The following is a 25,767-nucleotide window of genomic DNA, read 5'->3' as shown; positions in this document are numbered from 1 at the left end:
GTAGAGACGGAGATTTATTAAACTGACATCAAAACCACACATACATGTATCGGAAAATTCATTCATACAAACCGATTAATTAAGTACACATATCCTACTTATAACAGCAAAAGAAGATTATCACAATAAAACCATTAACACATAGACAAGTTATAACATTTTGGAATCGTTATGAAGAAAATTATTAGCCTAGGATGAATAGATAAATCAATAATAATAATGTAGTCAGTTAATTAGGAAGGATAAGGAGGAAAAATGCATATATATATACTTCAAGTTATTCCTGTATTCAAAATAAAAGAATGACAAATATGAAAAGAAAGCCACAAATACTTTTGATTTTGAAAATATGTATTTACTCTTTGGGAGGGGGATTGAATCATTATTGGAGTCAATTAGTAAACTAATGTAAACAAAACACTCATTATTAGAAATAATAATAATAATAATCCATCATTGTTTCAAGTTAGAATTAAGAATGCTTAAACAAATCGTCCACAACACATGTAATCCTATTCACGAAAAAAAGGATAAACAATTAAGTGAAATTTATGACCTAATGTTTTTTTATCATTCAATAATTTTTTAAAGTGAAATATATTCCAGAAAAGAGGAGAAGGAATGAATCACGGAATTGCATAATAAGTCAATGAAAAGTCAGTTACACAATACAATCACCATAGAAATTAATATTATAATATAAATTTACAAGTCATAAATAAAAAGGTATGAATGATTGAAGGAATACAATTAAGAAGAGAATTAGAGTAAGATAAACAGAAATAATGAGAAATACTTTATGATGAACGGGAGAAAAAAAAAACAAAGAGTATATGCTTAAACAAATAAAAAAAAAGACAATGAAATGCATTGTTCAAAACCCTGAGTTACGGTAACGCATGTTGGTTGTTGTATTGATATTTACAATAGATATTACTTGTAAATGCAATTCTTCTTGAGTGTGTTCGTTGATCAAAGAAGATAAAAGTTAATCATAATCACAATAGATATTCTGATAATTAAACAGACATTTCACATTTCAATACATCAACGTTTTATTATGATAATAATCATCATCACTGTCAAATGAAATCGTTCTCATTATCATTACTATCATCAAATGCATCATAAGTGGACAATACACTTTATATAAATAAATAAATTAGGGAATAATTCGTACTGCAGTTAATGAAACATTAAACACAAATTTCCATTTTTTTTTTATAAAAAAAAGAAAAGATGAGCAAAAAGAATGATCTGATTACATTCAGGTAGATAGTTTCAATGATCCATTAATCAATAACATGGAGACAAACTGCACAACCAAACAAGAATTAAGAACTGAATTCAATCACTTGTTTGTTCAACTATTGAGTACTTTGGCGCAGTAATTTATCTCTTAATAACAGACGTCCACTACAACATTTGGATACAGCGGAATGAGTACTGTCGACATTGATCGACGTTGTGCTAGATGAACTTGTTGTGTCAAGTGGTGTTAAGTTTGATAGATGGTGTAGACTATTATTATTATTATTATTGTTATTATTATTATTATTATTATTATTATTATTATTATTAACTGTTGTGATACAAGCACTACATCCAGTTAATGCTGAATTAGCATGTTTATAATTAGCATCAGAAGTGACAAAATAATCTTCGAAAAATTCAAACAGAGATGAGAATGTAGGACGTTTTTCTGGACAGCTATCCCATATTCGTAATAACATATCATAAATTGGTTGTGGACAATTCACTGGACGTGGCATGCGATAACCAGTACTAACTTGATGCAATGTCTCTGTGTTATTCATTGATGGGTAAGGAACTTGACCTAGTGTAATTAATTCGTAAATGACAATACCAAATGACCAGACATCTGATTTTATTGTAAAACGACCCATTAATGCAGCCTCTGGTGCTGTCCATTTAATTGGGAATTTTGTACTTTTCTGCGCCATATATGTACAGTAGTGATCTTCCACCATACGAGCTAAACCAAAATCAGCCACTTTAACACAATTATTTTCCCCAACTAAAATATTACGCGCGGCCAAATCACGATGAATATAGTGCTCCTTCTCCAAATAAGCCATTCCATTAGCAATCTATTATGATAAAGAATAAGGACAAATCAGAAAGACATTTAAATAATTAGAAATGGATAGTAAACTGATCCATACATAGAAAATATATGTGTCCCAACTTACAAAAATCTTGTGGTACAACGTGATTATCCTTTTCCAATCAGCAGCCATTTGTTTGGAGTAACTCTATGAATAACAATTATGGTTGTTATCAGTGGGGAATAGGGACAAGTACCATATATGTAAGGTAAAATGGAGGAGTTTAAGATTGACGCAAAATATCAGTTTTAAGGAATAAATTAAATGATAGGGGGTGCATTTGCACCACGTTATTTAAAACTAATGTAGACGCCAAAACACTGTCTAAAGTGTATACAAAATGCAGTCGTCCAGTTCCTAGTTTGCCTTAAATCACCGACAACACTTTCAGATAGAGATGACTTCTCGAAATCTTTGGGACAACGCTTTTATTGATTTTATCGAGACTCACTTCTCGAGAGTTCTCAGGCAGAATATGGTGTGTGTACATTTGATGCTCACTCGGACCAAGTCTTTGCAAAATAGTAATAGCAGTGTGGTGTGGGCTACTTATATCCACACAAGTAGTATATAACGATGGTCGGGTGTTGAAAGTATTTCACTAGAAGATCGATAGGGAAAGAACGGAAACGAAACGCGATTGGTATGAAAATGCATGAAAAATGATAATCGGAGACTATGGACTGATATTTGCAGAAGGAACGGTTAGAGCTGAGACAGTTGATTGATAGTTTGCAAATTACCTGTATGGTTGTCAGAATTTAGTGAGATAGTCTGTAATTGTCGTGTAAAATACATTCGATTGTCCCTAATCGTCTTCATGTTCACTACAGTTGTAGTAGTAGTACGTAGTAGTTCACACAGAACATAGAGAAACGAAACACGTTCACGACTGATTGACTGTATTGGAGAACGGTCTTAATTAGTGAAATAAATGATTTAAGTCATGAAAGTGAATCTATACGTTTGGGGTTGTATCTAGTTACGGTTAGACATATGACTCGGACAGATGCATATGTGTGCCTGATCCTAAGTTGTGACTGACTGACTGAACTGATTGTACTGGCCCAAACACACTAATTCTTCCTGCTTTCTCAGATTTAAGAACACTGCATCATATCACACTATTCATTCCACGTCAGAACGAGACTCTATGGGTATTTATGTTCACTTACGCTATATCTAAAATATTGTTTCAGGACTGGTTTGGGCTAACGTCTTGAATAATGAAAAAGAGTGAAGTAGTTGAGTGTACCGATCATTCTACTTATCTTGGAAGTCTCATCAGCTCTGGTGGATTAGAATCTGATAAAATCTCAGTACAGATTCAAAAAGCCAACTCTCGATACTTGTGAGGCAAGTTAGACAGACGTCTGACAACCAGTTTCTGAGTATAGTTTGCATTATTCCCCTCTGTATTACTCTATGGTTGTGAAACTAACTATGGTAATAAAGGTTATGGGCATGCTGCAAGATTTTAAGTTTAGGTACCTTCAAAGCGCTCTTAGTGAATATTGGAATAATGGAGTAAGCGATTACGAGATTAGATGCAAAGCACTAGGTAAATGTGGTACATCAATTGATAAGGTAGTGAATATTCATTGACTGAGAGACATGAGTTGAGTGTCCCCAAAAGCTGTCCATCTGGACAGGCCGTGTTTGCAGCTGTAGTCATGAGTTGAAAGGAGTTGTTGAACTAGAACGCAACGTCTGGGTATATGGGAAAGAGTATCACATTAGTGGGCACTAACAATGTCGAATTCTTCATCTTCAATGGGACTGAAAATTTGTCCTTTTCAAATACAGAGCTCAACCAATTATTTTTCAATCTGTGTTCAAAACACAATTAAATAACAAGTCTCAACAAGCAGGAAACTGATATGTCCGGTGAAAGTGAACTGTGACTGGTTAATGACTACAAACAGACAGATATATGAGAACTGAAATATATCTTTTATGGATCCTCTGTACATGCCATAATATACTTTGGGTTAGACCTGTGTCGTGTTTTAAACAGCTTTTCAGATTAAAGTATGAGAGAGTAGCCACATAGTTGAGTATTTAGTGCCAAGTGTAAGTAGATACTTAAAGTTCGCTCAGGAAAACTAAAGGTTAACATCCTCCATATCTGTTGGGGATGCTAGATCCGCAGAAATCACTTGATAACCGTTTCATTTTTGTGATTTCATCACGGAAATTTGAATTCATAATTGTTGCAGAAATTAACTAACGGGATTGTGGATATTTTCAGTGAAGTAGACGAGTCATGTTACGAATGTCAAGTAAACACGTGATGATGGCAGAAGGAATGAATATTACAGAGGGTATGGGTAGCCAAAACAAGATAAAATGACAGTCTGTGAGGTCACTGATTCTCAGTCTAATATTTACGTAAGGAAATGTAGTGATTCATGGTTTGGTTTTAGAGATTTTCCAAGATTATAGTTGACCAATCAAAATGGTACAGATCTACAGATGCTTATTTCGTAAGTTTTCAGTTCCATTGACTATCTTATCTTGCCTTATACCTATTGACGAATAATCGTGTGTCTCAATGGAACAAAAACTTGACATCAAAAAGTAAGGTCACATGTCTGGATCTAGTTCTATCAAACATCAATCAACATTGATTTATGCTTGTATGGTGTTCCTCCAAGATAAGATATTGTTTGTGTCACATTAACGTGAACTACATTCAGAATGGCATGCAACGTGAAATTTTGTTATGATTTCATATATATGACTTTATCCTAATTAATAATTAAATCGGTGTGTATATTCGACTAGGGTCGACGATGTCGTGTTTTCGAGGTGAATAAGTCTACACTTGTTCCAGCAGTCTTTTGTGTTTTTACCACGCATCGTGGGAATTATAGTGGTCCATCGTTTCAATTACAAGTAATAAGCGATCCGTATATAACACTGTTGTGCATGGATTATACGTTCGTAATACAGTCATAGGTTTACAGGATTAATACTTCATATTGCCCAGGAGTTCTAAAGGATAGAATACGTATTCAGTACGCCGAGGTTTGTTTAGATAAGTAATTTAGTGATTGACCGTTACAACTAAAATGATAAAATCAACAGTATCAATAATTTATAAATTACAAGCATCAAATATTAAAGATTAATTCCAGTCCTAGTAAAAATCTGTCTAGTCAGTCCGTAGTACATGCAAAATATAAAATTTAACAATGTCCACAAAACCTGATGAATAGAGTTCGCCTTACAGATATAGTAACCTATCGTTGTACTGCATTGTATTTTATAGTTGTATGATTATCAGAAAGTTTTATTTTATTTAAGTTTCACACATTTAATCATTTATCAGGTAAATGCGTTTGCATTAAAAAAAATCATATTCTCATAAGATTTAAATTCATATACACCATAAAATCGACTCTTAAGAACTGAATTTCGACTCCTGAATGACTTGTGCACCTGATTTACCGTATCCTTTTAATATACATGTGAACTAGTCAGTTTAAAATGACTTGAATGACCTATTCTAGTAGATGTAATTATTTAATGACTTAAATGTTGAAAAATCCGCCTATAGCTTTTCTAGAGTTACTGCCGGTTCCAAGCCCGGGTAAAGGAGGAAAGTTGGGCATGCGGTTAGCGACCTCATCCCGTGGAAAACTAACTCGCTAAAAAAGTAAGTTAAATGATAAAATATTACTTAAAATCCCGGGAACTGTTTATGCTGTTCATTAGTATATAACAGAAAAAATGATCTGAAAAATATAAGACATTACCTGAGCCATCATATCAACCAATTGATTAATCAGTAAATTTTTTCCAGGTCCATCACGAAGATATTGTAGTAGACTACCATTACACATTAATTCAGTAACAATATAAATAGGATCTTCTGTGCATACAGCATATAATCGAACTAATTTCGGGTGTTGAGCTGCACGCATAATACGAGCTTCTTTTAGAAAATCCTCCTTGGTCATTGTACCTTGTTTTAGAGTTTTTACAGCAACTTCTGTAGTACCATTCCAAGTACCTATTTAAAAAATATCAAATCAGAAAAGGAAATGTTGTGTATGATTTGGGGGTAAAATAAATAAGTAACCACTGTTTACCATAGCCACAGGGTATTGCATAAACATGCTCTGGGTTACCAAATCGAACTACGTAGGTATTTATATAGTAGTTAACCAGAACCTGGACTGATAACCTCTGGATACACGATAACATTTTAACCAAAAATTACTGTTTTCCTAATTCTCAGTCTAATAAATTAAAACTAAACTAAGTTTGAAACGTATATGAATTTTCTTGTGAAAATTCAGCGACCAGAGGGAACGAACAATGAGTCAAACATCCCCTTCACCCTAATACCTATGATACTAGAGCGATTCCCATCTGTGTTAATAAACTGCAATGTTGTGAGGAAAATTCTTCAAAACTGTACGAAGAATGTTGCCTATACGTATTGTTATTTTTAATTTACATAGATATCAGTGGTCCCTGAATAATTCAGATTTTTCTCAATACAGAAATACTGTAGATAACTGTGTCACTTATTGTTTGATGTAGAAGTCGATTTGTTTAAGATAAAAATGTTACGATTTGTTAACCAAAATTACAAAGATCAAAGAGTGAGATGATTAACGTACTACATTTTTTAAGGTGATCAACATCCAAATTACAGTTGGAAAAGATTCAGGCATATGATGCCAAAACGATAGACCAACTAACCAGTATTATAAAACAGGGAATCATCATTAGAACATGGCTCCTAAGACTGATTTTTTACTTACATAAGTTCACAAAGACAGCTATTTTAACCAACCTATTAGCTAGAACTCCAGTATCTGAAAAGACTAGGGTTATATAACACAGATTCAGATGTCATTCACGTGTGATTAAATAAGACACAAATGTCAATGTTAGTTAACATTTTAAAAAATCAATACAGTAGTAGTGCGGAGTGGGTTACTTATATCCACATAATTAGTATATGGTGATGGTCAGGCATAGAACGTATTTTGGCAGAAGATTGATAAGGAAAGAACAGGAACAAAGCGCAATCGGTATGAAAATGCATAAACAATGAAATCAGAGATGAACTGATATTTACAGAAAGAACGGTCAAGATTGAGTCAATTAATTGTTATTTTGCAAACTAACTGCTTACTGTATGGTTATCAGATTTTAGTGAGATAGTTTGTAATTTGTGATTAAATACATTTGATTGTCCCCACCTGTATTCTCATTCACAACAGTAGAATACTACACCTAAATTAGTCAGTTGGTTTCCTTTTTTTAGGTTAGAAAATAATACACGTATCTTATAAAACATTACTGCACGTCATCTATAAAATGAAAGTATAAATTAAATAGAGGGTAAAAACTGGTTTGGATTGACTTAAATTACGTTCCCAAAACAATCAGGATCAAGAAAGGAACTTTCAGATAATCACGCAAATATCAAACCAACATGTTTTATGGTTAATATTGTTGAAAAAAACACCACTTGGTACTTACAAGCCCTTAAAACCGATGAAAAGACATTTACTTGTGAATGTGAGAACGAAATGATTGTGGATGAGTAAGAAGAATTGTGAGGTAGAGCGAGATTTTGCAGTAACACTCTTTAATGCTAGGTAAGATTAGGGTTATGGTTGGTATGAACTAACCCTGGGCCAAGAACCTTACTTCAACCACTAACAGTTAAAAACCCATAGTAGTCAACTTAGAAAAGATCGTTAACCGTCTAAAGTCCATAAATTCCTAGTAAATCCACTTACTTTTTTTTAACAAAAATTGATGATTCATAATCGGTTTTCTCTGACTAACCTACTAGTGAAAAATTTACTTGGCAGAAGGAACTTTAGATATATAGTTGGTGAGTGAAGTTGTAAAACCTAGCACACAAATCCTTTAAACATTGATTTGTAGCGGGTTATTAATCGGTCTGGGCGCCCGGGCAGTATTCCAGCCCTCACATAAATTGGACGACGAAGTGTGCCGCATACATACTTGGGGCCTTCTTGTACCAATGTTCATGTTTTGTTAAGTCCCAATAAGAATAATGAATGGTAACTTTTGGATCTATTTATGAACCAATATTATACATATATTTTGTTATCGTATAGTCACTAAATAACTAGAATATTCATATCCGTGTCCCCCTTATTATAAGCTTTATTCTAACCCATAGATTGTTGTTACACGATTTACCATTCATGAATTACACCCAGTCTACTAATTACTGTTCCCCACATCCACATTTGGCTAAATCTTGTACACATGTTATTTTCTATTTTATGGTACGATGTGGTCAGTTTGATTGGTATATAAACTCAGTATGTTTGAAATATGATTCGTACCGCAGAGGCTGTTCTGGACTTAACTGGCTGGGTTAAGCAGAGGCAGGACCGACAAGTGCTCTAGACTGCTAGAACGGTTTCCGTATGTCACTGTTCCAATCGATAATTCGCTGCTCTCTGATTGGCAGTCTTATCAAGTCATACGTTAACAAGGCATCCACTCGGCCACAAGTCATAACATGTTTAAATAAAATTTAAAAAATATTTTAATCGGTTAGTAAATAATGTACAACCCAGATGTACTGTAATGTTTGTAGCAGTGAATTTGAACTAACTATCGTACTGATACTTCAACAAAACAGTGAACGAATGGACGCAAGGAGTGGTACTAAACTCGTGATCTGATAATTAAAAAATATAGTAATTCTTGAAATTAGGATGGATACGAATGGTATTGGAATAGGAATCAATAGGAAATGAAACACAGTTTAAAGAATAAGTAGAAAAAAAGTTAATAGATGGTAAAATGAGATGCCTAACCATCCTTATATACAGTCCAACTGATTAAAAGCTTATAAACTGGTCATTACATATACTTAAGCCTTTTTTATGGAGATTTCCGTTATATTTTCTTAAATAATTTCAGTATATTAAGTTAGTAAACGGTATTGACAGATCTATTAGTTTCAGTGAGATACACAAATTAGAAGAAAGGAAAGTGGATGCAAACAATTGTGAATATATATATATATATATGCATACCTTTCCAAACTTCACCAAATTGTCCAGCTCCAAGTTTTTCAATTAAAACAATTGAAGATTTAGATATTTCCCAATGATCTTTTGTTTTAACTGATAAATCTGAAGTTATTGGTGGTGGACATAGACATGCCCTTGTAAGTTTACAACACAAACCATGAGAATCAATTGAGTAAAATTGTATTAATTCTTGAAGACTAGAAAAACTACATTTGGTTGTAATATAGTAATAGCGATAATCCGGATGCTTGATACGATAGTGTTTCACTGTATTCATAATACCGGATAATCCACGTTCTTCATCTCGTACAGATAATGTTAGGGAACCTGAGAAGAAAAATATTACGGCAAGTTACGTTTTAGAAATGAATATTGTGATACGGGGAATTACAACAAAGAGATCAAAAGTAGGCTTTATCAGAGTACATAATCAATGGAAATATGATTTCAAATTACATAGAAGATAATACGAAACGGTAAAGGATGCGATATTAATTGATAATTTGATCTAAATTTAGGAGATACTTATTACAATTAAGATTTACTATAAAATTTACTTTATCGATCGAATGAAAGAACTAATTTCGAAACTAATGAGGTCACAAAAGTGAACAATCGAGTCCCTATTTACTCTGTGATTAATGAACTTAAAAGTCTACATTGAAGCTTTCAACTGTTGGGATGTGAGTCTGATCAATTTCAATAGGACTTAACGTCAATAACATGAAATATTTCTATGGTTTAAATTTGTTAGCCTGTAGATTTCTCTAAAACAAAATTCTAACTGACCTAGTATTGTTTGTTTGAATCTTCCCATCGATGTGTTAGGACTGCAACTGGTCAGTCTCTAATTGGCATATGTGCACACTGTGGTTAAGATATTAAAAAGTAAGAGGAATAATAAGCACGTGTCAAACTTAGTGAAAAAATTTGCACCTATCAATCATATTTCTTATTTGCTCATTCCTAATGCATGAGAATGGCACTGAGATATCGGTGACAAAATGCTTGTGTCACTAATAAATCATCTCACTTTATCCACTAAAATAAGTAGAAATAACCACGAACCAATCCAAATCGTAATGTTTCCTCAAATTCCGTGGATGTAGCTACCAAATTCACTTTTACAAGTTGAATCCAATAAAAAAGAATATATGAATGCAAAAATATACATGGGTAAGTTCTTACACAATATACTTCATCACAACTAACATTTTATGTTTAAATATAAACAGTGAGTTGTATATTGCTTCCTACTAGTCCAAACATCTCATAAGAAATAAACATTACTGTACATACCTAGAATTGGAAACTTCTAAATCCCCACAAGGGTAAATATCACTAGAATTCCTAATAATAAGTTTGTATGGCCCGGATGACAGAGATAAACAATGTAGAACCTGGGACTAATGTGTAGATATTCTTAATGATCTATTGTTTTAAGATGGTGGTTGAAAATAGTCAACAGGAAACCCTGGACCTAGGTTTCGTGCTATTTGACACTCGTCAGCAAGGTGTACTTGTAATCTTGAGGGAACTGACGCCCCCTGACAGATTCGATCTCGTCAGCCAGCTTCACAGTCAGAGACGTTACCACTGAGCTATCCGGGCCTCAACTGACCTCCTGTAGTACTGAGATGTAAATAGATCTATCGTCTTATATACGTATTATCTACTGGCCCGAATGTTTAGGCAACACAAGTTGAGACGAGATACGCACACATTAGGATCACTACTGCATATTTTAAGCCACACTACCCAGTTTTTCCTACTGACTGATTTCTTATATTCCTCTAAACCGTTTTCAAACCATTAATAAAATATCTTTTCAAGTGGCCACAAAATTAAAAAGCGAGAGTGATTACAACGCAACTATTTGCTTCCTCACAATAATAGAGTTCTAAATGTATTCGTTAACACCGCCTGTAGCTCCTCCGGGGGTTACTGTCGGTCCCAAGTCCGGATAAAGGAGGAGGGTTAGGTATGGGGTTAGCGACCCCATCCCGCTAATAAAACGCTAATCAGAAAAAATTATTCAAACCATTTAAACTCTGCCCTGGAAGTCAGAAGTTATTCATTTAGAAGAGTTATGACGCCTTATGGTGAAAGCCGAGTTCCTTCGGAAGTCACGAGGCCGACGCCACTTCTAACAACCAGGGTAAACAATTTTATAGGTATATGGATGATGTGGGAGACCGGCAGAGTCTTCCGAATTACTGCGGAAATGAGGAAATACAACCTGGAGGTGCTTGGGATCACTGAAACATATTGGACGCAGGTTGGACAACAATGATTAGCTTCAGCTTCTGTTATACTCCGGCCATGAAGAAGAAAATGCTCCACATATACAAGGAGTTGCATTGATGCTGTTCAAACAGGCACAAAATGCACTTGCAGGATGGGAATCTCATGGACCCAGGATTGTCAAAGCCTCCTTCAAAACAAAGAAAGAGGGCATTACAATGAACTTCATCCAATATTATGCCCTTACCAACTATTACAATGAAAACGTCAACATCTTCAGGGAAGCACAGGATACAGTGGACAGCTAGGATGCAGCTGGACGATTTAGACTTCGCAGATGGTCTGGCTCTCTTATCACACACGCAACAACAAATACAGGAGAAAACGACCAGTGTAGCAGCAGTAGGTCTCAATATAAACAAAGGGAAAAGTAAGACTCTCCGATACAACACAGCATGCACCAATTGAATCACACTTGACGGAGAAGCTCTGGAGGATGTGAAAACCTTTACATATCTGGGCAGCATCATCGATGAACACGGTAGGTGTGATGCAGATGTGAAGACGCGGATCGGCAAAGCAAGAGGAGCATATTTACAGCTAAATAACATTTGTAACTCTAAACAATTGTCAACCAACACCAAGATCAGAATTTTTATTACGAATGTCAAGACAGTCAGACACTATGAGCAACATTCTACTATGGGAGAGAACGAGCCAGATTCTAGTGGAGGAAGAAATCAGGAAGAAGCGCTGGAAGTGAATAGGACACACACTGAGGAAATTACCCAACTGCGTCACGAGACAAGCCCTCACATAGAATCCTGAAGGCCAAAGGAAGAGAAGAAGATCAAAGAACACATTACGCCGAGAAATGGAGGCAGACATGAGGAGAATGAACAAAAGTTGGATAGAACTAAAAAGGATGGCCCAGAACAGAGTGGGTTGGAGAATGCTGGTCGGCTGTCTATGCTCTATTGGGAGTAACAGGTGAAAGTAAGTAGTAAGTAACATATATTCGTTATAATGTAAATTCAGAAGTCACTTTTAATATAGATGAGAGAAATGTATGCACAGATCTTATTTATGAAAAAAAACGCGTTGAATCATCAAATTGAATTTAAAAGGAAAATATATGGGTTATCTACATGAAAGGAATCGTAGGAGTGTTGTTGCAATTACTCTCAAGATATGAATATTACAGACCAGCATCAATCGTAAAGTGAATACTCAGAGGCCAATCCAAGCAGAAAACGGACAAAAACTAGAGTAAACCGTTCGTGCTTTGTTAGTTTTGTGGTGAATAGGGATTTCCCCACCACTGTCCTTATCTAGATCATATATGAACAAAATCCAATCAATAAAGTTATTAACACCATACTTTAGAAAATAATTCAGAAGTTTAACAACACGTCCTGAAACATTCGAAGTGAATTTAGCTCAACAGTGAAAATTTGTCACTGTTCACATCAATAGTATGGTAAGCCTTACAAACTGAGACACTCTTCGACTTTATAGTGATATACAGTTAACAAAACATGGAAATTGTTTGGTTGACTACAGTTGATACCAATAAAATATGCAACATGGAAAGCGTCCGAACGAAACTGAAAAACAACTGGTGTCTGTGGTATCAAGTGTCGAGACTTGGGAAATATTTTATCTCACTATCTGTGCACTAGATTTATTAGGACTTGGTTGTACAGATAACGGCTAGTTATGCGACCTGCCACCCGATTGCTTGCGACAGTCACAATAAAAAGTAAACTATGTATATGAATACCACCTATTGTCAACAAAGAGAAAGTTTTCAGCTCCGAACCAAAGGAAGCCAATAGAACAGGTGTAGTGGAGGTTCCTGTCAAACTGTTGAGCAACATAGAACTCACAAGCTTCAGAAAACGTTCCACTAACTGAGCTAATGGTTAAATAGAAGCTGGTTGAAGACTTCAAAATAGCTATATAACTCAACAAAAAATAAGTAGGCTGAAAGTCTTTGCTTTCAAGTTGCAGTGTATTAGTCTAACGGTCTGTTGAGATCACAGACAAGGTGACTTTACGTCGACAAATATTACCACCTATTTTCTTCGTACCAACTGATATGGATATTAAGACAAAACACGAATATTAAATCATTATGGAAAAACTGTAGACAGAACACGAGGGGGGAGTTCCAAAATTTAAAGTACCTAAAATAAACGAACTTAATTAGAAAACAGACAAGTCCTGAGCTTGTGGTGTTATGGACGTGGTTAGGAACTAGGTATTGGGGAATCCCAACGATTCCAATTAATGTAACCGTGTACATTTATATGCTTGGCTTTAAGCCGTGTATTTTCGTGTTGGAGATAGAGAAGTGATATATAGATCTGGGGCTCACAGGTTGAAGTTCTAACGTTTTAACTATATTATGATTAATAGGCAGATGTGAATCTTTGGTTCATGGGAATTATTTTAACAAGAAACTACTAGATAAATTACAAATTAATCAGCCAACTGCCTTAATACACATGGTAACTTTTGACACAAACTGGTGTATTGAAGTATTTCTGTTGCGTAGAATATAACGGACTGAAAGACAAATTAGCAGTAAACTATTGTATCTTAGTTGATAGGACAGTGACTAAATAACCAAATAATTCAAATTCAGTGAAAAATCAAGATCACTCAAATCCGGTTGCTGCATCAGAAATTCAACCGAATAGCTTCCACTTCAAAATAAACTAGGAAGGTTAAAGATAATTGTAATCTATGACAATCTTATCAACGACCACAAAGTATGAGATTTGAACCAGCTAACGATTACTGTAGGCACTTATATTATAATACATGCTTAATAAGTTTTATAATTCTTAAAGGGAATACCTAGAATAGTTTTAAGACTTATGAAAAAAACAAATTTATTGCTGAAAAGCTTACCAGAAGTTACTCAAATCATGAAATAATATATGAAATTTTTGTTCAATAAGTTTTTATAGTTGACTTACCTTGGCTGGTTTCACTTTCACGTACTAAAAATACGCCTTGAGCGTTGCCTTCCAGTAGTAGTAGTCTTTCGGAGTCCTTACGCGACAACATGGGCATAAACCATCTATATGTAAAATATATATCAGGAGATATTTATTTTCGACTCAAACTACAGGAAGATAGGTAATTGCTACTTTATAAATTTATAGTGGTTTTTCAAACCGTTATTTTATATAATAAAGGACATCACTAAAGTAAACAATTTATAACAAACTGTTTAGTTGAATATGTTAGAAGAAATTAACATCCAACTTTGATATCACCATGCATTTGTGATTATGAAAACTAGGTAGGATCTGGAGTAAAAAAAAACCTACAAACAGCCTAACTTAAAGCAAATAAAAATCTAGAAATAACATACTTCATTTAACTAGTACTTGTTGGGACAGTTTAGAGCTCAATGATTCGAACAAAAGGTCCTAACACTGATTTGAAGTCATATGGACTAGAATTGCAGATCCATGTCCGTACCGAATATTTATTCCTGCCCTATGATCATCATGAATCCAAGACAATGAATTTTCGATATCTGAATTTCAGTATCACACCTAGTGAAATTACTGAGTACAGAATATCGAAGGTGGATCTATAATCCTCTAGATGAAAAGTAAATCAGTGGATTGATTTTATCGAATGAAACAGTAAAATTATATGCACGTCCTTGAAAAATATTGGTTTGGAATGTCAACTTGAGTTTGCATAAAAGTACGATAGTAGTTTCACAGTGATCAACCCAAATGTGAGAAAAAACTTAGGAAAAAATTTGATGATTCCTGGTTAATTAGCAAAAGGAAATGAGTTTTACAAAATCATGAAACTGATCTATGAATTCAATTTTTAACCACGTGAGCATTTTTGTTACGTTTCTTAATAGGTTAAATACTGAGTTGAATATAAGCGAATCAAGTGGAATTTAAAATAAAAACAGGTCAACCGAAAACATACTCTTCAGCCTCAACTGATCCTTTTTTCGCAACAAACGAGCTTGGAACATATCCTTTCCTACCGGAACTTAAGTTCTGTACAAGCCACCATTCTGAATCCCTGAAAAGAACAGAAAGTAAGGTCGTTACACGGAATTAATGGAGAAATTACACGGTTTGACACCAATACTTTTGATTGATTGATTTATTTATACACATAAGTATTGGTACAAACAGGTACCAGATACATATGCGCCACACAAATCAAATGAGATTTGTGTGAGGGCTGTGATACTGCTCAGGTGCCCAAACCGAAACAGGTGGTTTTCTTAGGGGGTCACACCCGGAGCCTTTGACCTAAAGATTTGATCCTCAAGGCAGTGGAGTATCGTGGGGAGATACAGTCCCATGGTAGTCGGTGACCAACAATTGGTTTATACGCCATTTGTTCCTTCAGGATACTGGAGCCCATGTGCACCATTGGTTTGGGATCAGGGTTTTCCAACTCCCCTAGGTGGACTTTCCGTCCTCTCAATTTCGTAAACAACATCCCCGCCACGAGAAGGCAGTGAGTAGGACTTCCCTGGCAGAGGCTAAATCAAGCATGGCCATGTGAAAGTATTTCGAGAGGGAGAGCGGACTCTCCCCACTCTTGGCCATACCAGGGCATTTGGGGGCTTTTGATACTTTTGACAACAACTCCAAAGAAAAACCAAAACAAGAGAAATACGGACAGCTTCATATGATGGACAAAAATGATTCAACACTGGTTTCTTTGTGATCACTACTCCTCAATCCTGATTAATCATACGTTTTTGATGAAACCTAATCTTGATTCAGTACTTTGTGTGTTAACAAGTTTTCCTTTACATTCAGGTTAGTTAGGCAGAAGTTCTGCCTTCTAAAATTTGTTTGGTTGAGGTTTGAAGGTTGGCTCTACAAGTAAATTATAAGATAATCATACCCCAACCACAATGATATCAAATTGATCGCTTTGTAACAGCGCTCAGCAACCACGTATATATATATATATATATATATATATATATATAGCCCCCGAATGCCCTGGTACGGACGATAGTGGGGAGAGTCCACTCCCTCTTGAAATGCTCTCACAAGGCCAGCGAATATATAGCCTCTGCCAGGGAAGTCCTACTCACTGCTTGCTCGTGGCATTACTGTTGTTTACGAAAGTGAGAGGACGAAAAGCGAATGTCCGGCGCTTCAACCGGGTTGGTGGACAAGGCGAGTCCACTTAGGGGAGTTGGAAAACCCTGATCCCAAACCAATGGTGCACATGGGCTCCAGTATCCTGAGGAAACAAATGGCGTATGAATCAATCGTTGATCACCGGCTACCATGGGACTGCATCTCCTCACGATGCTCCACTGCCTTGTGGATTAGATCTTTCGGTCAAAGGCTCCGGGTGTGGGCCCCTAAGAAAACCACCTGCTTCAGTTCAGGCACCTGGGCAGTATCACAACCCTCAAGCAAATCGAATGAGATTTGTATGGAGCATATGTATCTGGTGCTTCCTTGTACCAATATTTATGTGTTTAAATAATATATATATATATATATATATATATATATATATATATATATATATATATATGACCTAATGCGCATACATCCTGGTGGTTAAGCACCATAAAGTATGCCACACAAACAGATCGAGAATATTTTGAAGTAAAGAAGGTAATGGAAGTACAATTCCAAATGAAATAAGCCAGTGAACAAGAATATTATACAAGAATCACAGATCAGTTAAAATTACAAGTATTTCGCCCAATTCACGTTCTCCACAACACCGCTGATAGTAAACATGACAAAATGCTGTGGAAAAAGATAACCTATAACACTGATTTTAAATTAAAGGCGTAAAAAAGTGGCTCCGTATATAAAAAGTGTAAGCCAACAGAATATATTAGTGTGACACTAAAATGAAGACAGTGAAAGTATCCTACATAATTTCAAATTGATTTGATTCGATTGCAATCATTGAGCTCCTTTATTTTTGTAGAGATATTGATTATGACAACACGTAAAGGTGAGCAGAGAATGTTCTTCCCAATAAATCACTGTCCTGCAGTTATGAGCCCAAGTCAATAATCAAAAGAACAGTCAAGCTAAATGACTCCACAAACTCTCATTTACTCCCAATATTATGCTAACGGTTTATTCAACTAACAGTTTAACCCAAATTACCACTATATATATATATATATTGTGTATTTAAACTTCTGATTCGAAATGTTTGTGGTCGCATCTACAATGCAACAAAAGTCGAACACATAAAAAGCAACTGTGATTGCAGCAATCAACTACGAAGTTAAGTCTAGTTAAAGAGTGGTTACTTCCCAAAGGCCTGAAATATCTATGAAACTTGGCCTGGAAATACTCTAGGATTATCCTACTTGTTATTTATAGAAAGAATAACAATGGCTTTTTGATGCAGTCTGTTCTATCTAGAAACATGGTCCATGAACCGTAATCATCAAAACATAAAGTTAATAAATAGTGCTCGGAAGACAGTTCAGAATTCACTGAGAGGTTTTGAGACTAAAAAATTAACAACCGAACAACTGTCTAACTGAATAGAACATCAACGTTACTGCTGTGTACAGAGGGTAGACCAGGGGGAGTAGGAAAACCATGGGCTCCATGATCCTGAGGGAACAAATGGTGTATGGACTTATTGTTGGTCACAAGCTTTCATGGGATTGCATCTTCTAACGTTGATCCACTGCCTTATGCATTAGACCTCTCGGTCAAACGGTCGGGGAGTGGTCTTCTAGGGAAAATAACTACTTCGGTTTTAGTACGTGAGTATTATCCCAGCAAACAAATCAAATAATGAGGTGCAAATCTATTTCGGTGCCCGTTTGTATCAATTTTACCTGCTCAGATAAGCAAACAAATAATGTTCCAGTAAGACAGAATTTCAAGATTAGTGAAAATGTTCTAAGATACAAAAAAACAGTTGAAAATATTACTAAGGTCACTAAAAAACAAATTGTAGTTCCTTCTATTAGATTCAATAATTTCCGTCATATTGTCGAGCTTTGAAATCAAGATATACACAGTTTCGAGGAGTGAGAGATAAAGTTGTAATAAGACAAAAAATGCACTTACGTGTCAGCTAACAGTAAGACTTCATCTCTTCTGGAAAGAAATGTTTCCTCCTCCGTTCGAGCATTATAATCGAATAATGCAACGTAATGTTTAGGTTTTAACTGCTTAACACTTCTACCACTAATCTTGGAAGTTGTTACAGTTTGTGTTTCAGAAGGATGAGAAGGACTTATCGCCAAGTTTGATGTAGGATTTGTAGGTTGACATGACTGCGGCTTGGATTTCACACACCTAACCAAAGGCGGACTGTTTTGAAAAGTTTCAGAAACTCTAGCTTTGCTGGACAAGGATCTGGACGGTAGGAAAGGACTGACATCATCCATTGGCCGTGAGGCTTTAACGCCAACGCTGTTGCTTATCTCACCGTGTCCAAAAGTGAACGCTCTATCCCTTACAAACATCGATATAACTATTCCTTGGAAACAATTCCCCATAACCTCCAATAAACAGACGCATTTCAAGGACTTCACTTATCTGCGGAAAAATGTTTCGATAATATTCAAACTTTGCGTAACGGTTAGCCGAACCGAAAATGCTAAAGGGACCGACGTCCAATATCCAATTTCAGTCTCTGTTTGGAAATTATAGGAGGTTAGGTGTTTTGTGTTATTCCTAACAACGACGGTCTCCCAGTTGACCAAACTTTATTTTGAAAGCGTCAGCACATGGAGATTCAACCACATGCTAAGATATTGAATTCCATTCTTCAATGATTCAATGAAAAAGTACTCTCGTACGGGAGCTTCGTTATCCCGGAAATCAGATTAGTTGTGGTTTTTTAAATCGTTTTCAACAGCACACCGTCTCTTTCCAAGTAGGGGTCTCCGCTTGTATGCAGTACTTGAGTTTAGGACGAACGAACTTTGTAAACATAGTCACAAAGCAACCTTTGTTGCAGCATCGACATAGATAAAAATTCAACGCATTCGCCATAAGGTTTGGAAACCTATGATGGCTATCGCACGGTAGTGTGCAGTGGTTTTTCGATATTGGCTAACGATGAATTCAAAGTCATCGTGTGTCTAGACAACAGGTAGCCCAACATTATTCACCGTGTGTGTATCTGTACCTCGGTGACTAATATGCATCACAATGCACTTGGAAGCATTTGTAGGCAACTGTCAAATTTAAGACCATTCAAGTAACTTCGTCAGATCATTTCCTTCACATTTCATCGCTCTCTATATCTTGACATAGCATATAGCAAAACCATTGGTGATATAAGACGAGGAAGTCATTTACATACAAGAGAAATAACACTGGCCATCAAACCGTACCCTGAGGCACTCCGCTACTCCTGGTTTTCCAGCTAGACAAATTAAAGTTCACCTATGCTCTTTTTTACCAACAAACTAGGAAGTCTTTTATCCACATGAATAAATTGTCATCAATCCCGATGTTCCTTAACTTATATAGCTGCCGCTTGTGAGACCGTTTGTCAAAAGCTTTGCTGAAGTCGATGTAGCCTACGTCTTTAGGTAGATTTTGGTCTTTAAGGGCGCAACCACTTTTACGAGCCACTATTAAGTTAGTGAGACATGAATAACCTATTGTAAAGGAATGTCGTTTTTCATAAAGAATTCGGTTTTCAACGAGATACATAAACAGCTCCTCCAAAATGATCTCTTCTAAAATTTTAACAACCACGCAGGTTAAGCTTGTTGATCGATAGTTCTCAGAATTGTTTCGTACCTGTTGATGATGATCAGAAACCGGTAAGTTCATATACGTTCAGATGGCGAAACTTTGGCCACCAAACTGTTAAAATGCAACAGGTATTCGGAGTTTGACAATATCTTTGCGTGTTACACTTGAGGAATTATAGTCTACTTTGTTGTTTGTACGGCTGTAACAATAGACCTAACCCTAAAGTTGTAGATTTGTCATGATGTAACGACCTAATCTGTAAGATCTTATGTGGAAGTCACATCATTGTCTACATCGACTCATCGTATCGTAACAATCACCAATATGTGATGGAAAACACACTTAGGCTGGCGATAGAACAATATATTTAATATGAATAAAAGCTATGCAAGAATGATCACGCCTGAAAGGTGGAACCATGCCATTAGATGAATTTGAATTCATTGAAGTCTTTATTCCTCCCTTCCCCATTGTTAGATATATTTCCGCGTTAAAAACTAAATATGTATTTTCCCAGTTATCTCATGTTCGACTTTTATGATTGAGTGGTTAGGTTCCAATGCCACTAAACACCTTAATTATCGAAGTATGTCAGCGCAGACAAATCAGAAGTCAGGAATGAAGGGGTTCGAAGATATATTTTAAAGGCTATAGATATACCGGGAAGAGCCTTTTCCAAGCTGGCTAACGGCTGCAGTAGCCGTGAAGCGTGACGTAGGCACTCATGACACGGTGCGGATATGTGGCCGAGTGCCTACGGATAGATGTGTCCGTTAAAACTAATAAGAGTAGTATCAAATTTCGAAGACGTACAAATTAATTTTTGGGACTTATATACCACTACACTGTACTCAAAGGCACTCTGCCAAATTTAACTTCCCAGATAAACAAGTTTACATTCACCCGTACTATTTGTTGACGTTCAACTACAAAATTACTTAATCCACACAAATAAATTACTCCAATCTTGATATTACTTACCTTACATAACAACCGGTTCTGCGAAACTTTGTCAAAAAGCCATGCTGAAGCCGATTTAAGCTACATCTATAGGCAACCTTTAATCTTTAAGAGCGCACCAACTTTCACGGGCTACTAATAAGTCGGAAACATATTAATGTCCTATCCTAAAGCCATGCTGCTCTTCAGAACAAATCCTTTCGATTAATATTTTCTAGATTTTTTAAAACTGCGCAATATTTTTGTAACAATCTCATGTCAACCCACTGATTTATTTGCGTCCGTTTCTTGTTGTTACAGTGAGGCTTCAGTTCTTCCGTTTCGTTCAATAAAGATTGTCTTAGAGGCTCTGCTTCACTAATTCAGGTGAGTTTGGTAGTTTTTCTAAGGCTAATATTTATTAGATATGAATCTATATGCCATGAAACCCTGAGGTTCTGGAACAAAATCTTTGTTGCTCACGTCCTACTTGATACTAAATAAATTAATTAGTTGCTAATCCAAATAATGAGACAGATAAACTACTTCAACTCTTGTTGTATCGTTATGAGTAAGCGAACTTGGCTAGCACAATTATTTGGCAGCATTACTTCAATCACCCTGCAAAATGTGACCATCAAGGGTCACTGAAGTGTTACTAGGCCCTAGCCAATTCACCCAGCAGTCGAATTACTGGGTATCGAATAGCTTACCGATCCTCTTCAAGGTCAAGGAAAACCTACGTAGATCAATCTGTTGCACTTCATGAACTGGCCCATGCGGCAGTGGCTACACTCTATTCCTTGTGCTTACTCCTTCTGATGTATTTCTGTTGTACGGTCATTAAGGAAACCATAGTACCCAGATACGAAAAAAGGGGAATCCATATTGGGTATTGCGGTGGGGTGTGGCTATGACGTATGGTTACGCCATTCTCATCAAATTGGAGTAGGTTCCCTATCACTAACACAGGCCACGCACGTTGTTGATCTACAGTCGAATTTAAGTTAATTCTTTTTGGCTATGTCCTAGTCTGTCTCAGAAAACCTACCGGAGTATCAAGTCACATCATGATCTATCAATCCTAAAATATCCGAAAATTTTGCTTCAATAAGTTCATCTTTCGTTTTCGAACTAAATTCTAGGCACTTTTTACAGGCTCGTAAGAAGAATCTAAGCTCTAATGTTCACTTAGGATGTAAAATATAGTTCACGTTCCATACTAAATGACGCTTGGATATTCTTGTATGCTACACAAAAAGTAGTGTTGTGTCAATCACAATCTATTTTATAAACCATCGAATTTGTCTGGAATTCGCCACGATCTTTTGTAGCGTGATGTATATGACGAAAATTTTCGGCGATGAATAAGACTGGTAACTACCCTAGCGCTTTCTTCTATCAAGGATAGTAGTTCCATTCTTTCAGTCAGTCAATCTTGTAACCACACAAATTCTGGTGACTTCAAGTATACACCCTGGGTATATGACCACTGACAGTTCTCGAAAAGTTGGTCTGTTTGGCAGGATTTGGAAACTGTGTTTCATAAATTAGCTCTCAAACAGTTCATTTTCACTTTTTAATTATGCGATTCAACAACCCAATAATCTTGCCCCTGAGTTCGTTTGGAGACCCAGAAACTATGGAAGTAACTATTTTACGGGTCCAGCGGTTATGTAATGAACGACTTCGTTGACGGACGTGAAGCCAATCAGTCGACGATGACAATCAGTATCTTCGATTACACTAAACATATAGTTGAAGACACTACTGAGCAAAGGAGCCAAAAGTAGAGGGAGGGGAATCAGCAACTTTCGAAGCTGAATCGGGCAGTTGGTCAATAGGTAATGCTAGATTATCAAGACATCCCAATCTCTGAGCTGATACGAGACGAAATTCACAGAAAAAGTAATGCTGAAAACGATAATGTATTGACCAGTCCAACAACGACATTAGTATCACAGATGGACCCAAGCGTTATGGATTAGTCAACATGAGAAATTAGAAGTAGCGTGCTAACTTTTACTTTTTTGTCGTTACGATATTGCCTGCTTGCATTATTTCGGTGAGTGTACAAGACCATGACTAACGTGTCTGTCTGGATAAATAGAGACTGGTGGAAACACTATTTTGACATTTTCGACACCTTAATTATCGAATAAGAGAGTGAAGGTGACGATCGGATGTGACGCTCATGAAGCCCACGTGGTCACAGATCCTACGTTATTTAGTGAAACTAAGTCGTATATGACAAGCATATCGATTTACTGTTTAATAAAGGGTATGGGAAATTATGTTGGAATGTACTCTGTAGCGTCAGCGTCCTATGATCTTCTGAGAGGGATAGGCGCAAATAAGTATATCGTGATAAAGTCTGAAAAGGGTATAGAAGTGGTTATAAGGAATATGTTTAGAGAGGAGTTTAGTTATGCTCATTAAGGTTATAGAGCACGACCTGCGGGTGACGGCTGAGTGGCCGTGTCATAATAAAACTGACCACCCTTCCATAAGCTTATGACACTTGAATTTTGTCCTGTTATAAAAATTCAGCTTTTATGTGGTTATACCAGTAGGAGGTAAAGTTAAAAGGACATCCTGATCTGATTTTGAAGCATAAAGGGTTCACATAAAACTGAATCTTGAAGAGGTGTGTTATTAGGGTGACTGGAGAAGTATTGGGCACTCAACACTCAATCCAGACATCTGTTAATCTGTGGAACGTATAAATTAAATTCGAGAATCCTATCTAGCGGCGGTCTGTCTACTGAACGATGGACATTTTAATGGACCGAGTCGCGTAAACTCACACTAGCTGTTTTTCTGGAAATCGTTTGGTCCTTGTTCACTGCGGAAGCTGTCACAGAAAAAAACTTTTTCTACACGAAAGTGCCAGACGAATATGTGTCTTAACATAAAATTGCTGATCGTGTTTTGGTGCCAAATTTGGAGTGTAAGAGAAAGGAAGTACTAATATTGACCCGCCAATCTAATCTTTGACAATAAGTGACCTGTTTGTGAACTGTCACGATTTAGAGCACCGTGGGGTTTCTTTACACTGTCTTTATTTAGACTCTGGGATTCCTATGATGTGAGAAGAATATACCTGATGAGGAATTGTCGCGTGTTTTTTGTCCTTTAATCTGTTAGCATTCCTTCATATCACGCATTTGAATGATAAGTCTGAAAAACGATCGACGGATAATTATTTCATCACGAACTAGAACTAAAGCGGACTCAATATTTCGATCGCACTTCAAGATTCGAAATCAACATGGCGTTATTATCTAAATTGAACTTGAATTTGAAGTAGGACAGTTTGATATATGTTGTGAAGACATGAGATAAGTGACAAATCAGAAAACTAACCCATGGATATTAGTTCGCTTGCTTCTTTGGTGAAGCATTTATCTGCGTGTCTGCATTACTACTGTGATCAAAAACTTAGGCTAAAAACTACTTTTATAGTATGCCAAGTTTATAGGCATGCATACATTGTTCACTCATTGTCTGTTTTGATTTAGCTAGTCGTATACTTTTTACTGTACCTATTTAAGTGAGGTCAATCGTATATGGAGGTTTCTTTATTGTTGATAACATGGATATAGTTAAAATAGACTTATTTTGGAATTAGATTTTGCTGTTATTTGCATTTTTTCATGAATTCTCATAGTATATACAATTACTGTTATTGACGATAAAGTTGTCGTTAAGAAACATGATCTTTGAAACTCCTTCACGTTTTTGAACACCCCATGGCATGACAAACTAAATACAGCTCCAAAATAAATTGCTGCACACGTATGCTTATGGTTCCAAATTATCTGCTGTTACGATACTAGAACTGTAATATATTTGTTGTCTGTGTTTACAGATCGCAGTGATTTCCTTATTGAATGCTTGATCTGGATACACATCTCGGATTAAAGTTTGAATAACTAACTGCTTATAAAAGTAGTTTAAAGAACCGAAAAGAACTAGAACACACCTATTCCAGACAATTGAAGTAGGGGAATATTGCTATTTATTTTTCTATCTTCAAAGTGGGTATATTCCATAATCCGTTTAAAAACATAATAATCGTAGGAACTGTGAGACTTATAAATAGTGGATTGATATTAGGAGAGAGAGAAAGATCCTTTTAGATTAAGACTAACATACATTGAAAGTCATTCTTAATCGTAGTCAGCATAATTCAAACAGCTAAGTTTCAGGATAATTGTCATTCAGACAATTGAGAAACTCAGGTAGCCTAGTGAATGGCTATTGTAGAAAATGGTTGAAGGTACGTCTAGTGATTCAACAGAGTCTTCATAAGTTGAGGGAAAAAATATCACAATATATAGGAGTTTGAATAAAGCAATGATTTATGAAATTCTAGAAAGAAACACATTCACATTTATAGATTGGTTACCAGATCACGTTGGGCTCACTAACGAAGATACTACAGGTATTGTAGTTTGACAACACTTTACCAGTAACACCTGTAATTGAATCGCGCCCATCAAATGAAATCAAAAGTCAGAAGCGGGGAGGCTGGAAGATATATTTGATAGATTATCAACATATCGAGAAGTGACTGATCTAAACTGGCTAGTAATCGCAGGAGACGTTGAGCACGCCGTTCCAACTCGTGATCTGGTGCGGATGCATGACCAAGCGCCTTCAGCTAAGTGA

At 36.1% G+C, this 25,767-nt stretch overlaps 1 protein-coding gene across 1 annotated transcript; it reads right to left on the bottom strand.

The window, feature by feature from the left end:
* Positions 1 to 18,987, bottom strand: Smp_136300 (tyrosine kinase 5). Its single transcript, XM_018797545.1, has 6 exons — positions 18,508 to 18,987; positions 15,395 to 15,493; positions 14,410 to 14,513; positions 9,182 to 9,505; positions 5,891 to 6,147; positions 1 to 2,111 (listed from the first exon to the last, which is right to left on the bottom strand). Exons 1-6 carry the CDS (start codon positions 18,939 to 18,941, stop codon positions 1,368 to 1,370), a joined length of 1,962 nt encoding a protein of 653 aa, XP_018652576.1. The 5' UTR covers positions 18,942 to 18,987; the 3' UTR covers positions 1 to 1,367.
* Positions 18,988 to 25,767: the final 6,780 nt, after the last annotated feature.

Source organism: Schistosoma mansoni, chromosome 5 (genome assembly GCF_000237925.1).
Source record: "Schistosoma mansoni strain Puerto Rico chromosome 5, complete genome".
In the NCBI taxonomy this organism is placed as follows: domain Eukaryota; kingdom Metazoa; phylum Platyhelminthes; class Trematoda; order Strigeidida; family Schistosomatidae; genus Schistosoma; species Schistosoma mansoni.
This window is presented reverse-complemented; position numbering and strand designations above follow the sequence as displayed.